This window comes from Lethenteron reissneri, chromosome 48, assembly GCF_015708825.2.
Source record: "Lethenteron reissneri isolate LAM-NWPU_2019-01 chromosome 48, ASM1570882v1, whole genome shotgun sequence".
NCBI lineage: Eukaryota > Metazoa > Chordata > Hyperoartia > Petromyzontiformes > Petromyzontidae > Lethenteron > Lethenteron reissneri.
Genome location: NC_083826.1, coordinates 6,513,212 through 6,533,764, shown reverse-complemented (window position 1 = coordinate 6,533,764; position 20,553 = coordinate 6,513,212). Strand labels below are relative to the sequence as shown.

General features: G+C 49.9%; 1 protein-coding gene across 1 annotated transcript in view; it reads right to left on the bottom strand.

The window, feature by feature from the left end:
- Positions 1-12,361, bottom strand: part of LOC133354584 (pappalysin-1-like) — a 126,609-nt gene extending 114,248 nt beyond the window's left edge. Inside the window, 1 exon segment of the mRNA XM_061571534.1 lies at positions 11,515-12,361. Coding sequence (XP_061427518.1) covers positions 11,515-11,818 — 304 coding nt within the window. The 5' untranslated portion in view covers positions 11,819-12,361.
- Between the last annotated feature and the right edge of the window lie 8,192 nt (positions 12,362-20,553).

Genomic DNA, 20,553 nt, shown 5'->3' with positions numbered 1-20,553 from the left:
AGTTCCTAGAATCAACCCACCCACGCCTGCAACATGGCTTCATCCCAGAGGTCGCAATCAGGTACCCGATACCCGTACCCTACCCGATACCCGGCCGGGTATGGGTAGGGTACGGGTACGGCCGGGTACGGGTACGGGTAAGGAATCAAAACCCGTTTGCGACCTCTGTGGGACGGTACACCGATTCCTACCGCGTACAAGTCCGCGGTTGCGCATGCAGGAAGTTCGTGCAAAACTGCATCGCACAAACGCCGAGGGAGCACAGGCACGGGCCGGAAGGCGGTGGGCATGGCGCCTGCCTTCCAACAATTGCCCAAAGCACCGCTGTCCTCGATGCGTTATGATTTCATCGGGCCAATTAATGAGCGCTCGTACATACCGAAGGAAGTCGGAGCACCCAGAGGAGGCCCACGGGCACGATGTGCTGTTCACGAGTTGTTTTGGCATGATGCCCCCCCCTCCCACCCATGTGGAGATTCTTCAGTTCTTTAAGAAGCTCACAGAACGGATACCCCCCCCCCCTCCATCGCTCGTGCTTTGTACTGGGCTCTTGATTAATTTTAAAAAGAAGCAGCTCCCAGCACATGGAGCGAAACGTCGGACATCGTGGCGGCACAAGCAGACACACCACAGAGCTACCCTCTGCTTAGTATATGTGCATGTTCAGAGATGCCAAGGCCTTTGCACGGTAACGAGTCTTCATTAGTAACAAAACAGTGTTCAACCCTTTGGTCAGTCTGCTGGTTGTGGGGGTTATTTGACCATACTTCACCACGCTGAACTGGGGTCCAGATGTCACTCCGCATTAATATTAGCCGTCGCCGGGAATCTAACTCAGGTGGCCAGCTTCGTTGCGTAGTGTGCTAACCACACGCCCTTATAATTGTTAGAAATGTTTCACACGGTGCGAATTCCATCATTGCGTTGACACATTTGAATGTCCTTTCTGTTTTGCCGTAATTATTTAAACCCAGGTCTCCCTTGACAAAAGAAACGTTCGGTCTCAATGGACCCCACCCGGTCATACATACAGATCGTCTATCTAAGACTCAAAAACTCAATCTCTATTGATCATCAACACTTCCGTGGCTATGATATGATACCTTTGGGGAGCACAAGATACAATTCTGTTACCTGTTACTCTTTGGGATTAAGGTGGCAGATAGGGCCAGAGTTTTGCTTTGAAAAACAAATGCACATGGGAGGTGGTCTGGTGGTTCAGAGCTTGCACCGCTGATATCTTGGGTTCAAATCCAGATTTCAGCCACATGCGATCAGTTCTCAATTTAAGTAAAACTCTGGTTTCGGCCGAGTCACTAACCGCTCGCATACGCAAACGTAGACGCGTTCGGAGGACGTGGAGACTTTTAGCAAACTTTGGTGCGGTTACACAAAGTTCTGAAGGTGCAGCTGAGTTGATGGGCTCAAAGCAGTCACCGATAACTGCACGAAAAAAAAATTATCACGATTTCACGTTTCTAATTTGTCAGCTCTTAAAATTAAACAAATCGATTTCATAGCAGTGTGTGTCTGTGTGGGAAAGTGTGTAAAGGATAACAATAACAAAAGGCACAATTTGCGTGCTTTATATGCAGCTGTTCTAATTGACAGTCGTCGCATTTATTTCTGGGAGATTTACGAATGGATTCGTCTGCTCGTGATACGATGCTGACAGCAGCGTAATTGGAATAATGTTGGAGGGGAAAGAAATAAAAAAAAGTCAAACAGCACCCCATGTCTCATCGCAAGTAAAGGGTTTGTGCTCAGTAGCAGTGGTAACGGCCAGCACGTGTATCGATTCAGGTCCATTTGTGCCGGTGAAAAAAAAATATACGGCGCTATTGATTGCGCGGAATAAATTAACTACTCGAGTAGCGATGCCATGTTATGCCGTGTGCAAGAACAAAAAAGAAAAGCCTTTAAAGTTACGGTCAAGAGGCCTTTGCAGATGTCACCGTGACATCACTTGTATGATGCTCTCCCGACTGCAGTGACATCACCACCGTATTCTTCTCGCTGTACCTTTAAATTATTATTTCTCCACCCCCCCCCCCCACCTCTTGGGAGTGGGTGGGTAGATGGATGAGTGGAGAGGTGAGGGCAAGGAACCGTGGTAGAGAGGAAGGAAGAGCAACATGACAACAGGAGGGCCCGGACCAAGAAACCAGGGAGCCAACAGCAACGACACAGGGACGCAATTATCCACGTACGACAACACACCGATGGTAAAGTCACGTAGAAGGGAAATAATAAAAGAATAAAAATAAAACATAATAAAATAATTCTCACGACGTTTCGGGTGAAGAACAGGTCTGCCGGGGAGACAGCGTTGTGGCCGAAACGTCGTGAGAATTATTGTATTATGTTTTATTTGTATTATTTTATGATTTCCCTTCTACGTGACTTTACCAAAAGAACCAAGGAGATGAATCCCTGCAGTCACGAAAGCTTTAAATCGAAACACACCGATGGTTTGAGATGTCAGCCAATCGGTTAAGTTTGCGGTGTGCATGCAAAGCGAGATGATTGCGAAGCATCGCAAAATGTGATGTTGAGGAAGTTGGCAAACCAAAACAGCGAAATTGCCTCCATAGTACGTGGGCCCCCCTCTATGAGCAAAGAAACCGGGTAAACAATCAAGCCCTCTTATTTATATCCAGAAAAAAACATCACCGAGTCTCAAGACGAGCCAAGGTACGGCATCTCAAGGAGGCTTTTCTGCATCGGGATTGCTGAGATCAATTCCATTACTAAGAGTTTGGCTCCATGCGGGATGTAACCGGAGTACTATGCCCAGGGGGAAGGGGCACACACTAAAATCTCCACACGGACTCAACAATTCATCGCCCTACCGGAACCTCCTGGCCGCCTCAGCAATGCATTGTCGTTAGCACGCATCTCATGGGCTCCTCACCGCCTAAGCCTAACAACATCCAGTATTCATTGGGCAGTCTCTCTGCTACGAACTTCCGAGACCTGACGAGACCGTCCACATAATACGACGCTCGCGAATGAAGGCGCTGTGGTTCGTGGGCGGTGAATGCACCAAGATACAAATCCACCGTAAAATGTTACATTCTCAACACGTATGGGTCTGAGCTTTTTACGCTGAGCATGATAGAATTATTAGTACAGTTCTTCATAAATGCAATTGCTCCCTCTCCTACCTCCCCTCCCTCCCTTTCTCCATCGAGCCTAGTGTGTGTGTGTGTGTGCTTGGCAGGCTGACCTGCCAAGAGATTTCAAAAGGATGGCTGAACGCCAGTTAAAGGTATCCTGGCAAGAGCCTTGTCTGAAGGTGCTCCTGGCTTGCGAGCTTCTCTCCCCACCACCCCCCTCCGTAGATGCCACGTAAAAGCGCGGTCGTCACATCTCATCTCAAATAAAACCCAAACGGCGAGTGCCCAGCTCCTTTTACACGTGGCCATAAGCGGTGACGCGAGGCCAGTGTGTAACAAACATTGTTTGGGAATTCCTCTTGGTGCGTTTTTTTGTTGTTGCCAATACGTTTAAAGACTCTGGACCGGAGATTCTCAAATTCCAGAGGCCGCTTGCATGAAAGCGGTGACTTAGTGGAATGTTTTCTCTCTCTGTGTGTACTTTGTCATGTGAACAGACAGATGAACTTGACGAAATATACAGGGGAGAGTCCACGGGATGCAGCCGTAGTGTTAATGGCTAGCACACCGAGGTTTGCAATCCATGTGAGCCACGGCGGAAATTTGGTAGCCAACCAAGGAACCTCCAAAGATAGGAAAAAAATCTTAGAAGTGGCAATTAGTTTAATGGCTAACAAGGGTGTATGATTTGATTACCCACTCATTCCAAGTGGTTTGACATCTTTCACTGTTGTTGGCCACATAGAGACATTGGAACCACTGAAGCTCCGCCACAACAGGAGGTACAAACAGGTGAACTGTCTGCTTTGGGCTCACGAACTACAGCAATGGTGCAAGTTTCTTAAATACCTGCGCCGCTATCCAAGCGGCAGTATAAATAGGAAACGGAAGTTGATCGGTCCACAGGTCACGTGAGGTGGGTTAAAGTGTGGGGCCCTCTCACCTCTGTCGAGAGCTCTCCGTAGCGCAGGAAGAGTAGGCCAAAGGTGCCCTCGAGAGGAGCTCCCTCGAGCGAGGCCTTCCCACAAACGGTGGTGGTGTGAGCAATCAATCTCCCCGACCGAGACAAGACATTGAATGCCGAATTGTGAATAGGAAGCAAATTGTGCAACTCTCAGCTCGAGAGGTCAAACGGGTTCTCGTGGTCACGACGCTGCGTGTTGTGATAGAAACAAATAACGACGCGGTTTTGTGCAACTTGCCACAAAACTCACTCCTCTCTCTCTCTATCGCCCCTCCCGTGACTATTGGGTGCGCTGCCTCCGCTTGTTCTTTGTTTGGGTTCAACGCAAAACACAGTGGACGGCGCGGGGGGAGGTGCGCGCTTGGGAGTCTATCGCTTGTGCCTGCACAACGGTGGTTTCAGACTCTGTCTTCTCGACAGACCTGTTCTTCACCTGAGGACGGACTGCTTGCGTTGTGGCCGAGACGTCGTGAGAATTATGTTATTATGTTTTATTTTTATTATTTTATTATTTCCATTCTACGTGACTTTACCGAAAGAACCAAGAAGATGAACGGTGGTTTCGTCCGCGCGGCTCCCCGTGAGGCCGCTTCGTGCACACGACTGTTGAACGTGCGCGAGTGCGCGGAAGGCGTTCCGGATGAACCCGCTCGTTTCGCTCGGTCCCCATCGCGTGCCAAACCTCCAGAGTTCTCTCCGAGTGCCGGTTCTCTGCCGGGCGCAACATCTCGCGAGGGAGGCGGCCGCACAGTTTCCCCCGTCGAAACTCACAACTCGACTTGCGAGGGAAACCTGCCCGATTTAGCACCGTGGCTACTGAGAGAGAGAGAGAGTAGGCACAGGAAGTACAGACCCTTGGAATCGCTTTCTCACGCCGCTGCTGGTGGAAGCCCCTGCAACTGGAGGGAGCATTGGAGAGCATCTCTAAAGGGAGCGGGGTATTTGGTCTACTCTTCCACACTGAGATTCGGAGTACCCACTCGTTACCCCACCGCACACGCGAGTTGCCGATTGACTAACTGCGGACTGGGGGGGGGAGAGTAGTCTGGGCCGCAGATAGACACGCGTGTGTTCTCCACACATCCCCAGCGTGATGTCTCCCATCAAATTGAGCGTGAATAAATAAGGGGAATAGCATTGCCTGCCATTCCAGGAAAAAACAAAACCCTTTATATCTTAGTGCGGTACTGTATGTGACGTTGCAGCCATTGGATGTCTCCTGGATAGGCGCCACCTCTGCCATGAAAAAGGACCATTGCCCGAACCGTTGGCAGTCAGGGTGGAGGTATGGAGTGTGCAAAACAAACCTCCAACCCTCTGCGTTCTGCCCTCTTCGTAGTAGCAATGTTCATTTCACACGTGCTGTTGTTCGCGAGCACCTATTAAGGCCGGCAGGGCGCACGAAAGAACAATTTAAGGTTGAGTCGACCTAAGGGAGGACCATTGCCAGTCGCCTTCACGTATTAACGTTACGTGCTGCTGAGAGGTCATGTACGCGTGTTGACAGCTGTCTGCCATAATTGTCTTGTTGCAATCCACTCGCTTGTCCGAGGTGCTCAGATTTCTTGCGTGCAAGGCAAATTTTGTTTTTTAATCGCCAAATATCTCACTGCAGGACCCTCCTAAAAAGACAGGATTCTTGAGACTCATTCAAAGCTATCTTGTGTATTCAAACGTGAATTATATAGCTGGGGCATCTACGCACTGTGCTCTATTCCATACTGTAACTTTAAGCGTTTTCGGTTATGATTAGCACGAAATGAAAACGTCTGACCTCAGTTTCCCCCCTCTGTGCCGCTGGACGGGAGGTCACGGCCGGGACTTGGTGACGTCATGGGGGGGGGGGGTTCCCCTTATGGTGGCAGGATGTGTTGGCGACCAGCTGTAGTAATTGGCCAACGAAGCAGTAATCGATTCTTATTTCTCGTCGCTCGATCGACTTCAACGACCAAATGTCACAGTCCTTCCGCTGCCTCGCCGTCTGCGCCTTCATTATCGCCATAACGCGGCTCGAACGCGGCTATGGGGCCGTCCATAAATGACGTCACGCGATTTTGGACGATTTTTGACCCCCCCCCCCCTCGTCACACGGCGTCACAAAAAGTCAGACCCCCCCCCTTAAATATGACGTCACAAAGCTCTGCCCCCCCCCCAAAAAAAATATTTCCATTTTTAAAATAAAACATGCTTCAAATCACTATGGTCATTGTAGTGCGTATTTAATGTGGCGCTGCACTCTGATGTTGTAGGAGTGTTGTTATAACAATTAGTGTTGTTATAACAATTCTATATTTATTTTAAAGTTGCGCATATTGATGTGACGTCATATTTCTCAAACCCTCCTCCCCCCATCGTCACACATCGTCACAAATATCTGACCCCGCCCCCCACCCCAGGTGCGTGACGTCATTTATGGACGGCCCCTATAACGAGCCCTCTCGGCGACCACGGCTCGCTCCTTTTGCCGCGTCCCGTGCCTAGAGTGTGTTCGGAGTATTGCCAATGCGCACGCGGCCAGGGCAAGCAAAGTGTGGATGGGGAGTTTGGGGCGGGCGGGTGGGGCGGTGGTGGTTGGGAGGAGAGACGTCCAACCTCTTCCCCGCACACGCCAAAGCCTCCCTCCCCCCCACCCACCCCCACTGTGAGTTCTGTAATCACTTAGAACCGCGTGCACCTCTTCCCGCAAGACGCATGCCTAAGCGGCTTTCGCCGAGCAGTGACTGGCCCGTGGGCCGCGCCAACAAAGCAAGACCCTTTGAAGTGCCACTGTTGCAGGCAAATTGAATGACCGCGACGTGAGCGATAGTGCGCGCAGCAGCAGCAGCGTCGGCGGCGCGTTATTTATTGCGGACAGTCCAAATGCGCCCACGACTCATTCGCTGTGGAGTGCGTGTCCACGTGTGTGTTCGTGTGTGTGGGGGGGGGCGGTAGCGTAGCGTTACAAACCAGGCGACCCGGGTTCGTTCCCGCTCACGTCCCACACCAGTGTGACGATTATCTGAACCGGTCCTGGGCCTCCCCTAGGTCGACTCAGTATCAAATGAGTATCTTGTGCGGCGTGTAAACATCGCCACTGGGGAGACAAAGGCAGTCGGGCGTGGTGCTGGCCACCCAACCCCTCGTGTACCGTTCCAGGCCTTAAAAGGTGTTCGCTAACAGCACTTGCCCCAACTATCTGTTAAGGCTACACGGGGGATCTTTGTTGGTCAATAGAGGAGCGGCAGTATAGTGGTTAGCGCGCCGCGCTACGAACCCGGCGACACGGGTTCAATTCGAGCTCACGGCCAACACAAGCGACTATTGAATGGTTCGTCGCTGGGAAGACAAAGGCGGCCGAGCGTGATGCACGCCGCCCACCCTCTCGTGGCATATGCAATACGGAGACCACGGGCGGATGGGTTTGGGTGCTCGCCCCATCGCACCCCTCGCCCACGCTATGCGGACCTTAATAGGCGCCTGCTCCATCTAACAGTCTATCACAGACTGTTTGTGGTGCCATCCGTCTCTCCTTTGTACGTTCAGGGTGAGCCGTGGCGCAGCGATTTGCGCACTGCGCTTCTCTCGTTAGATTTGCCCGGGCACGGCTAACACGTGTGGTGCGCGCGCGTGCGCGTGTCTGAACCTGTCCTGGACTTCCCCTAGGTCGACTCGGCCATGAATGAGAACTGAGAAGACAAAGACGGCCGTGCCGGGCGATGGCCACACCACCCAACTCGTGGGCCGTGCCGGTCTCAATAGCTTCTCGTTATCAGCGATTGATCCGAACGTCAAAGAGTGCGCACTGGAGGTTCTTTGCTTTTAAGTTTTTTTTGGTAAGCGTGATTCTTTGCTCGTTCGCAACCACTCTGCTTACAAACCGAGCACGCGATGTCACGGCAAAAGGGGGCGCTTTCAATGCACCCGCTTGTCTCCTTGAGTGGCCAAAACAGAAACTCGAGAAAGTCAAATGAAACAATAAAAAGGTCATCTGTCGCGGGTGAGCTTCCCGTTCCAAAGTTTGACAGCTGTTCGTGTCCAGAGAGGACACTGTGTAACCACGGCTGTCGTGTCCGCTCGACTTTGGACAGGCACTGGCCAAGACGAGCCGAGCGCCTCTGCATCAGAGCTCTGAAATTTGGATAGGGAGGGTCGTTTTGACACCCAGACGGGCATGGGAACACACACACACGTATACGTGCGCGTGAATGCGTGTGAACGCACACACACACACATACGCATCCACGCGCATGTGCACGAGTTCACACTCACACGTTGTACGCTCCCTCAACACACACACATGCAAAGACAAAGATCCCTTATATAGCCTTAACAGAATGTTGGGGAAAGTGCTGTTAACGAGTAGCACCTATGAAGCCCAGCACGGTACACGAGAGGGTGGGTGGCCACCACCACGCCCGGCCGCCTTTGTCTCCCGAGTGGCGATGTTTCCACACCGCCCCTGGTACTCATTTAAGGCTGAGTCGACCCCGTGGAGGGCCATGACCGTTTCAAATATATATATCGAACTCGGGTCGCTGCTGGGTTCGTAGCGCAGCGCGCCAACCGCTACACTACCGCTCCCCCTTTTCGGCGTACGCACGCACGCACGCACCCACTCACTCACTCACACGTGCGCGCTTGCGATGACGTTCACGAAGGCGCGCACGAGCGCTCCAACGCCTCTCTGCTCGAACGAACCACAGCACACTGTCGCTGATTGGCAAGTGCGGAAAGGCGCGGCAGATTTTAAAACGAGTCGAAGCAATGATAGAGCCACTGCCATTGACAAGATGAAGAAGATAACGCCGCGGGCGAGGAGAATCCATGAATTGGAACCCGGCCGCGTTGAAGCAGAGCGAAAGCGAGTGTCTTCTTGATCTTCGTTTTCCGGCTCAGGGATTATTTGACGCACGGCACGAGCACTACGCTACAGGGTACGCCCGTCAGTAACGATGCTACGTGAGCCGTGCTCTACATTAGTTTGATGTACGGCTACATGCACATCGCTGTCAAACGCAAGCGTAGTATGATGAGGACAAAAAATACCGAGAGATGAACGATTGCTACGTGATCATGTAGTCCTGCCCGTCCAACAAGAGTCAACATTTGTTCTCCTATGGACCCGTCATAGGAATATGGAATTTTCGACCGATCGCATCCATGCCCGAGCACCGCATCAATGCGCATTCGAGCAGGACATCACTTTGACGTGACGTATGATCTGCGTAGCCTGTGTGTACGCGGTTTCACCTGCGGAAGGAAGAGCCCTGCCGATGTTAACGATGGCCATTTGAAGGGGAATGTTGTACCGTTGGTCTCTGTGTGCCACGCCATGCACGCGGAGTAAGAGGAAAATGCGTATTTACAATCGGGAGGGAGCGTTCACCTTCAGCGGAGTGGCAAGTTTCGTTTTCGTGCGAGACCTGCCGTTAAAAAGGCAAACGATACTCTTATCTCATCCGACGTCTTTCTGTTTTGCATGTAGGGTCCTGTGTCATGCATCGTGTTCAAGGTCGGTTTAGGTTTACTGCTCGAGCAAGCGTGGAGAGACGCCGGTCTGCCGTGCAGAGCCATGAGCCGTGGTGGTGATTGGATGAATAGGACGAACAACTTCTCAACACCCCAAAAATGGGTACCAATTGTATCGACCCAATAGAGTTTCGTGACTTTTTCAGCACGTCCACACGCTTTCACAATCATCGCCCGCTCAGTCTTCTATTGGAAGTCCTGAACAATTTTTTGCAAAGTCCACGTTGCTCTGACGGGGATCAGTATGTCCATATAATAAGCTATGCCAACTTCTCCGAATTTACAAAACGATGATAGTTTCGATGAACTCCCGAGGTATGATTGATTTAATATCCCACCTTGACCGAGAATTGTACCCGGCGCGCTCAAGGCCATGAGCTCACTCAGTAAGCCCACCGACTCGGCTCTGACAACAACACGGTAGTTTCGGTCGATCTTATTTCGTACGCTTTGCTGTGTTGAATCATGACGTTTTCATTTGTCTGTTTGTTATTTCCACCCCCCCCCCCCCACCCCCGAACTTGTACCGTCGACGTCATCTCGCAGCGAACGGTGTCATCATCCCGTCGTGTCATGCAACGGCCCGCGGAAGCAAACATCGCAGAACAACAGTCTGAGAGCCATACTCTGTGGTTCTTTCGGTAAAGTCACGTAGATAGAAAATGAAACGATCACGACGTTTCGATCGTAACACAAGCGACCGTCTTCCTCTCACCTGAAGACGGTCGCTTGGGTTGCGATCGAAACGCCGTGATCGATTAATTTTCTACCTACGTGACTTTACTGAAAGAACCAGAGAGTATGGATTCCTGCAGTCACGAAAGCTTCAAATCAAGTCTGAGATCCATTCAAGTGACCTCGTATCTACCATAGAGAGGGGTGCGAGGCATTGGAACCCTTAAATGTATTTTTTCGAATTCTCAGAGCTGGCATGTTTTTTTTTGTACCAAATTAATTAAAAACCCAGGACAGTACTCGATGCGATTGGTGAACCCGGAATGACACCCACGTCTCTGACCACAGATACCTCGTTGTATTAGACACCGTTGAAACAAACGAAGGTCAGAAATAATCATGGAGCGGCAACCGATAGATGGAACGCATCCGAGCGTACACCGTTCGAGGAGACGGAGCGATGACATCAGCTCACGAGCTGGATTGTCTCGTCGCAGGATCGTGAGAGTTGGCAAACGTTCGGGGAATGCTTTAATCGAGCAGTGGATTAATCATGGCTGATGATGACGACGATACGAAATTGCATTCAACTTCGAGGGCAACCGATGAGTTTCATGTGTACGACACCTTGCAGGCGGTTCTCGTTAAACGTAAGAGCGGATGCCCAGTCAGTTGTTGGACTTAAGAAAGAAAAAAACGCACCTCGTGGGTGTTCGCTGTTGTGCTGCATGGCTCTCTGGTGATGTTCGACGTTTCGCTCCACGTGCCGGGAGCTGCGTCGGCTCACTGAATTGAGCAGCGCTGTACAAAATCTTTTCGACGCGATATGTAATCGCGGGGCCAAAACGTTGGCTATTTGCGTTCAGTTCTTAAATAGGTTCCGATGGCGAGGAACGAAACGTCGGACATCATGCCGAACAACACGCAGTAAAACCGGCAAACATCGTAGGGAAGAAAAAAAATGAGTGTATTTATTTTACGTTGAGGCAATACATTTACCGTATTCTTTGGATTAGAATACTCACTTTTTAATCCTTGAATTCTAAAGCGATAGTTTGCGGGGTGATGGGAGAGTGCGTCTTATAAACCGGTAGCTATGTGTCTGCGTGTCTTTGTGGTGTGTGCGTGCGTGACCACATTTGTACAACTTTGAACAACACCTTAATTTCCGTCGCGATCTCAACCCAACTCGGCAGCGGCGTCTTGCGAATCGTGAAGAGCACCGGTGAGCGGATCGAAGTCTCTTACCTGCGATTATTGCCGGCGAGTGCTGCCCTCCCTCGGGCCGAATCCACATCTCGACGGTGAAAGCAGCTTGCGTCCGCAAGATCAGCGGCGTGCCGCCCTTGAGTTTCAGCTGCTCCCTCTGCCCGCTGAAGTAGAGCGTCTTGACTCCCACCCGGGTAGCGCCGTCGCCGCCTCTGCCCGCGGGGAGCACAGTGGGGCCGCGCCTGGGATAGCGGCTGTAGCGGCCGTAACGATTTGCGGTGCGTGCCGGGGTCACGGCGACGAGGAGGCAGACGAAGAGCGTCATTCCCTCGGCTGTGCGCATGGCCACTGCCTGGGTTCGTTTTGTGGTGTTGTTGTTGATGCCCGTTTCCTTTTGAAGAGAGACGCTGGCGACTTTCCACCACCACCACCACCACCACCTCCCCCTGGTTAGTTTAGCGAGGAAAGAACCAACGAAATGTACTTGATGGTTGAATTCAGAAGGATGAATAATAATAATACGAAGTGTCAATTTAACTATAAAGTGTCGTGCGTAATGATCAGTCCTGGAACACAGGTCTGACGGCTATTGCGCTAACCCAGTCATACTGAGCGAGCCTTTGATGTATCTCTGCACTTTGCACATAAGTTAGCGGACGAGATTGTGCCAGTCGCGCGCACTGTCTCAATCTTCTCGCGTGTGAATCTTCTCTCGTCCTCTCGTGTCTGTGTCTTCTTGTCGTTCCAACCCTCTACGCGCTACTCTCTGCCTTGCTTCTCTCCGCCCGCTTCATTCAATCTTGCTTTTCCCTTTTCACTCTTTCTGCAAGCCTCCCTCCCTTATCCTCCTCCTCCTCCTCTCTCTCTGTCTTTCTTTGCCTCACTACTGTCCGTCAGCGGAGACCACCCTCCCATCTCGCCCCGAAGGGCTTTTATAACCCAGGGCTAATCAATCACGCGTGAGGCACCGTTCCCTTTACTCACGTCAGCCCCGCCTCCACGTGTTTGGCCTGAAACGCACGCAGTTGCAAAGCGCGCAGAGACGCAACATCGTCGCACCTACCACGCACAGGGAACACACACACACATACAGACATACAGACACACACACAGACACACACACACAGACATACACACACATACACACATACACACACAGACACGTACACACAGACATACACACACACAGACACACACACAGACACACACACACAGACACACATACACACACACAGGCACACACACAGATACACACACATACACACATACAGACATACACAAACACAGACACACACAGACACACACACATACAGACATACACACACATACACACACACAGGCACACACACAGACACACACACATACACACACAGACACACATACACACATACACACACACATACACACACACAGGGAACACACACAGGGAACACACATACACACACACATACATACACACAGACATACACAGGCACAGACACACACACAGGAAACACACACACATACACACACAGACACACACGCACAGGCAACACACACACAGGCAACACACACACACACACAGGGAACACACACACACAGACACACACGCACAGGCAACACAGACACACACACAGGCAACACACACACACACAGGGAACACACACACACAGACACACACACAGGCGACACACACACACATACACACACACAGACACACACACGCGTGAACGCCCACGTGCTTAGCGTCGAAGAAGACGCGCGCGCGCTCATGCAGATGAGTGAAAGACGCAGAGCGCACTTCTTTGATGGTCAACAGACAACGATTATCTCATCGACTTGGGGCAAGTGCTGTTAGCGAGCACATATACGAAGGCCGACACGGCAACGTGGGTGGTCACAGTTTCAGTTTCAGTTCATTTATTAGGTATAGCCCTGTGAGCCATTCGGTTCTTGAATCGGGTGCAACCGCAACAAACACAAAACGTGAACAAGAAACATCTTAAAGTGACTATGCGCAAACAGAAACATCCAGGAACAAACAGCAACGTCTTCCAGAAAAAGCACCGTATATCAATGCTGTGTGCAACACAATAACAACCATGAGACCATTTATATGAAAGTCATCAGTCTAACTCTGTACTACAACAAACAAATATGGCTAAACCAAAACGTTTTCGAAATCACCAAAATAAAGCGATAAAAACTATGTAACAGTGATCATAGGAACTGTGATTCAGCACCACGCCCTGCCGCCCTTCTCTCCCCTGGTGCTGATGATTTACGTATAGCACCGTGCATGCACTCATTTAGTGCTGAGTCAACCTAGGAGAGGCCCGGGACCGGTTCAGACATTCGGTTTCACGGGTGATTATGCTGGTGAGCGGGAATCGAACTTGGACCCCCCGGTTCATGATGCAGTGCGCTAACCACTACACTACCGCCCCCCACTTCTCTGTAACGCACGCACGCGTATACACAGGAGTGGATGCAAAGACAAAGACGCCCACCCCCCCCCCCGTGGACAGATCACACGTACAGACGCGCACAACAACAGCAGCAGCAGTCGTTCGCCACTCAGGGATGGGGAAGTCACCGCGGCGCTTGTGCCAGGCTACGTGCGCTGGCAGGAGGTCACAACGCAGATCCAGGTGTTATGGCTTAAGTAACACACACGCGAATGCCCACACATATATATTAAGACAAAGACCACCAGTATAGGCTGCACAGACTCACGGGGCAAGTGTTGTTAGCGCGGCGCCTACAAACTCACACATGCATGCACAGACACACACACACCTCAACAGACTCGACCACAAACGAACCTGTCCGTTCTGGCACGTGTCTGGCATTATGCACGCTTCACATTACGATCTTTCTCTCTGTCCTTTTCCTTACCAGACCCATTGGTCTACCGCTTTCATGTTGACTTTGTCACCACGCGTACAGAGGTAAAGATTCCCCTTATAGCCTTGAACTGATTCTAGATTTGAAGCTTTCGTGACTGCAAGGATTCATACTCTTTGTTCTTTCGGTAAAGTCACGTAGGTAAAAAATGAAATTAAAATTAATAAAAAAATTAAACTAATAAAATCATTATCAAATGAAAAAAAATTTCATTAATTTTAATTTCATTTTTACCTACGTGACTTTACCGAAAGAACTAAGAGCTTGAACTCATTGTTGTGGCAAGTGCTGTTAGCGAGCACCTACGAAGGCCGGCACGGTACATGAGAGGGCAGGTGGCCAGCACCACGCCCGACCGCCTTTGTCCCCGCCTGTAGCGATGTTTCCACACCGCACCAGGTACTCATTTGAGGCTGAGTCGACGTTGGGGAGGCCCAGGACGGGTTCCGATATAATCATCTCTGTCGTTGGCCGCGAGCATGAAAATCGAACACGGGTCGCCCTGGTTCGTAAGCGATGCGCGCTAACGACTGCGCCACCGCTCCTCGTACACACACACGTGCACACACACACGTACACACACACGCACACACACACGCACACGCGCGTTGCGTGCATTGGCCCCATTCATTTGCGTGACTCGCGCCGAGGTTATGAGTTGTGGTGTTGAGCAATTAGCAAACCCACTGAGCGCACGTCATAGCCAACACACACACACGCGATGATGTCGAGTTCCGCGCTTACGCATGCGGGATAACTTCTAGAGGCGATGTTCAGTAGCAACTTACTCCAGGGAGCAGCGGCTCTCAACTTTTTAGGGGAGGGGATAGGGGAGTGGGGGTGGGGGGCGTAGCCTGCAGCGTGGATACCGTGCAGGGAGGCAATTCCAACGTGAGCAGGGAAACGTCAGAGTCACGTTGCGACGACACGACGTGGAATAAATGACTGTGTCTCACCAAACGTTCGTCATTCAAAAGCACAAGACGAACACCTCCTTGACTAGAGGTGCGGGCATGTGATCTATCTGGTTATTGTAGCCGTAGTAAACGGGAGAGCAGGGGGGTGCACATGAACCAGTGGTCTTGATTGGGTGGGGGGGGCATACCAAAAAGATTGAGAACAATTGCTCAAGTGTCCTGGATTTTATTTGATGTAATAATGACTGTCATTATGACGTCCATTGGTAATGAACAATGAGTGAACTCAAGGAAATGGCATGGGACAAACTCAACGAGGGAGGCTTCCAGAGTTGCATTCGGGATAAATAACCGGCAAAAGCCGAGCGCCCGTCTACGTCAGGCTCCCTACGCAGTTGCAGACATCTGTTTTTTAGGTCGCAGCAGCAATACGCAGCAGAGACTGTGTACCTGGAATGGCTATTGGCGTGCGGACCTAAATGGTTCTCATCTTTTGGTTATTCCAAATCAGCCACACCTTCCGTTCCATATATGCCACGTGAAAGTATTCGTATTTTTTGTCTAAGTGTATAGGTCCATTGCTCTTTTGCGGACTTACATTGAGAAGCGGCGTCTGTTAAAACATTTTTGGGACCAATTTCACTGTTCTGAGGCTCGTCAGCATTGACGACGATCTTCCTAGCTCAATGGATCTTATCCGAAATAAAGTAACTGCCTGAGCAAAGTCAGGCGTATTAAACAGACACGGCTGGTTTAATCTTCATAATCAGCAATAGGCATGGCCTATCCACTGCTTGGATGAAGGCTTCTCTACTGCTAGCCGGTCATTGGGGGGGCTTTTACTTCATCTCGCCACGCTCGTCGTTGAGATTTGGTAAAGGAGGCCTAAAACCGGTTCAGTTATCCCTCATCGCTATTGTTAGCCGTGGCCGGTTATTGGAATTGGGTGGCTAGGTTCAGAGCACCGTGTGTAAAGCCGAGTAAAAAAATACTATTGAAGAACAACAATGCCATTTATTTACACAGCAGAGCATCACTGAGTCTCAATACTTTCACCCCCCCCCCACCCCCCCAGAAATATGTTCTGCTAATTCCACAAAATAGTGCTTGGCTTCGTGTGGAAGTAAACTTAAGAAGTGCTTTTGGAAACCCACCACGTGCACCGGAGTTTACCGCAGCAGCACTGCCATCTCCTGACTGCCCCCTGCAGCCCCACACCTGCAGCACCTGGCTGAGCCGTGGTCACACAGCACGTGACATCTAACGGTAGTCACCGCCAGTGGCATCACGTGATGCAACTGCACCGGTGGCCCCAAGCAACAGGTTACGAAGAGCAGAGGTAAACGCTAGACATGGGGGCCCCCCGTTTAAGATCGATTTAGATATACTTTGGTGCTATAAATGTCCAAATAATGGGTCGCTTTGTTGAGCTATCATTTGTGGCCAGGTCGCTACTGAAAAATAAGTGAACACCGCAGTGGGCTTTGCCTGGTAGGATGGGGGTGGTTTAGTGTTGTATCATGGCTTTATTTTGGTGATTTCGAAAAGTGTATTGGTTTAGCCATGTTTGTTTGTTGTAGTACATAGACTGATGGCCTTAATCTAAGTTGTCTTGTGGTTGTTGTTGGTTGTTTGACTTGCATCCCACTAGGATTTTTGCACACAGCGTTGGTGTACGGTGTTTTTTCTGCAATATTTTGCTGTCTTTTCTTGTATTTTCTGTTTGCACTCAGTCACATATTCACTTTAAGATGTTTTTTTGTTCATGTTTTTGTTTTTTGTTTGTTGCGGTTGCACCCGATTCAAGAGCCGGATGGCTCACAGGGCTACACCTAATACATGAAACTTGAACTTGACCTGTGTGCGTTTGGGTAATTTCATTACCTTTCTTGTACTTTGCACTACTGTCATGTTTTTGAGCTGCTTGTTGCAACGTTCTTACCCCGTCCCCCCACTGGACATCTGAGAAAGAGAGCTTCATAGCTCATCGGATTCTCTCAAGTATACTTCATTTTTCAAATTCTAATTCGTTCCTTGCACCAGGACCCATGCCAAGAGCCTTCCCAAGGGCACGATTGACGCCGCTGCAACCGAGTGACCGAACAGGCTCCACCCCCCCCCCCTCGTCGCTTCCGAGATCCGGCGAGATTTTGGCACATTCCAAGGTGTCCGATTGAGTCGAGAGTTCCTCTGTGACAGACAAAAAACCAAAATCAGCGTCGCGTTCGTCACTGCCGCTGTGGTGAGCGGTCCGGGTGGGGTGTGGGGGGGGGCTCGGAGGAGTGGGAGGGATGAGACAAAGGCGTCATATATATATTTTTGAATCCCTGCCTCTTGGATCGATACTAAACGGATCGGCGGTCCCGGGCCACGACTGAAACGCAAAGTCCGCCGGGTGGACACTCGCGAAGCGTCCCGCGTCTCTTTCCCCTTTGTTGAAATAATTCTATTAAAACCTCGAGCGATTTAGTGAGTTAAGCAGAACCGTCAGCGTCATATCGCACACACAGGACAAACACGTCATGCGTCTCCATTTAGCCACTGGCTTCCAGGAGAAATCGATCATCGTAATCTTTTTTTGTTTCTCTCTCTCTCTCTGTCCCTCTCTCTGTGTGTCCCCCACCATCGACAAATGTTGAACAAAGCCCCTATCGGAGATAGACGGCGTTCCTTTTGTGCGTGCACTTTTTTTGTTTTTCGTTTCCAATCCTTGCTGCTTTGCTCACTCGCCCTTTTTCAATAGCGCGGCGACAAATATAAGGCGATCCAAAAAAAATTGCCATTGTTTTGCGAACACGTACATTTTTGGGGGAAATGCGTCGACCCATATGGACGACAAACGCGAGCGAGACGGGTCGTGTGTGTGTTTGCCAACAGCACTTGCCCTGACAATCTGTTTAAGGCTACACGGGGGATCTTTGCCGTTGTACCTACGCGCGCTCTTGCCAGAGTGGCATCGGTTATCACGATGAAAACAAATTGTGATCGCGCACGGCTTAACCATCGGTGATATCAGAGGCGCGTAGTAACTTAAGGAAAAGGTGGAGCCCCCTACAATTGCTTGCTCATTCCACTGCTGGTGCATTGTCCTCCACGAGAGGAAGCTCTACAGGACACCTCTAAAGTGTGTGTGCGTATTTTGGCGTATTCTTCCATCCTGGGCCAGACGTAGTGAAAAAACTACACTTTGCCCTACGGCACGTGATCTGCCGATCGATTCGTGATCGTGAACCCGCTTATTACTGCAGGGTGGACAGAAGCGATTTAAGAAACTTGCCACGAATGCTTCAACTGCCGCGCCGGGGAGGTGGAATCGAACCAGCGACCTGTGAACTCCAAATCCAGTGTGCAAACCGCATTAAATACGAGCCTTTAAACTCAAATGTTCGGCCTTATGCGGCAGTGGCAGACAACGCTGCAGATGTAATTGGGAAGAGGATGTTACGAGGGGTGGGGACACTCGTGTATGATGGGAGAGAGGGCAGGCAACCACACTGACCCGCACGGTGAATTATGGTCGAACAAACCCAATGACGACGCGACACGGCCGCACGGGGAGGCATTCAGTCAGTAGCGGATTGACATAGGGCCGTAAATTACGTTTCAACTTCCTGTGGATATAGTTATGCTACGGTACAACGTAAATACATCAGTCAGTGGGAAACCAACGATGCATCTCCGTTTATGAATGTATTCCTTTCCGTTTGTACTCCTTTTATGAATGTATTCCTTTCCGTTTGTTAGGCAGGTGTTTTGCAGATTACGATGACCGCTGTGACATTTTACAGGCCGTTTTGAAACGTTGGGGTTTTAAACGTGCCAAATAGATATATATGACGGTCGGTCCCAGTCACATGCGCTGTATATCTGACGCCAAAGTGAAGCGAAACCTTCGCTTTGGCTTCCGATAAACACCGCTCCAGCGCATAATCTACGGGCATTGTCACTTTTATTTTTATTTTACAATGAAACAGAGCACATTCTTCAACAACACTGCCTTAAAAAAACAATATATCATCGCCGACCTATAGGGAAATGTCCCTTTTGATTTTAAGGCAATGTTGTTGACGAGTGTGTTGATTTTTGGTTCTTTACCCTTCTATCTGGCAACAAAACTGACACCTTTTTACAAGGAGTCATGTTTGCATAGACCGCAATACCTGCAGTCAGATAGAAGGGTAAAGAACCAATTATCATATTTTTACTGGCAAATGAGGTCCCCATAGTGTAGATGAGTTTGTTGATTTTTGGTGAGTTTGTGTGTTGTTCTTTTTATTTTATATTTGTAGATAAGGACGAGTTTCAGATTTAAACATTTCGGATTTCAGATTTTTAAGGACAGTTGAATGTGTATTTTTTTAGCATTTTTAAACTGTATATTCTGCAATGACTTAACGCGTCGTTGCACGAAAAACCCCAAAGCAACACGACGACCCAAGTGGCACGTGGCGTCTCTTTTGACAACAAAAGCACGGAAGTGACGTACTGTGAGTGTAATGAAAGTGACGTCATTTCACGTGATATCATAGCTTCGGATGAAAATTTGGTGTCCAGGCCAAATTTTTGGATATTTGTTTCATGTTAATCCGAAGGTCTGGAAGCACATCCCCAATGTATGAATACTGGATAGTTTTCACGCCTGTGACTGAGACCACATTACCCAGAATACATTTCTTCAAATATCAGACGCTAAGCAACATTGAGTCTGGACAAGTGCTTGGATGTGTGACGAAATCATCACGAAGTAACGCGATCGATCTCAACAGATTTTAGAAGGTAAGTTAGGAGTTGAGACTGGTTAGTGCTCAGATGGGTTGACCACCGGAGCTGTGAGGTTGCCAGTTAAGATGGTAGTGCCACCTCCTCGTACGTATGGGTTTTCACCGGATACGTCCTTTCCTCCCACAAAGCTGAACACTCACTTAAACTAAAAACAATTGACTGCCATGCATGGTTCGTTGCCAAGGGGTGGCTGTAGCGTGAAGTGCAAAACAATAAATGTATGCACTCTGGTGCTTTGCTCACACGTCTATGCTCCATGCCTTCACTGACCAGTCAGCTTGGTGAGGTGTGGTCCAATAAGCGCCACGACCCACCTGGGCACGGACGGGCAGGCCCTCATGCAGAATCAGTGGCAAAAAGAGCCGTACATTTTACACACATTTAACATCAAATTAAACAAAAACATTTGTGCCTTTACATGATCATCAAACCAATTATCATCATCTGATCGTGATCATAGAATGACCAGATGATGACGATAATCATCATCATC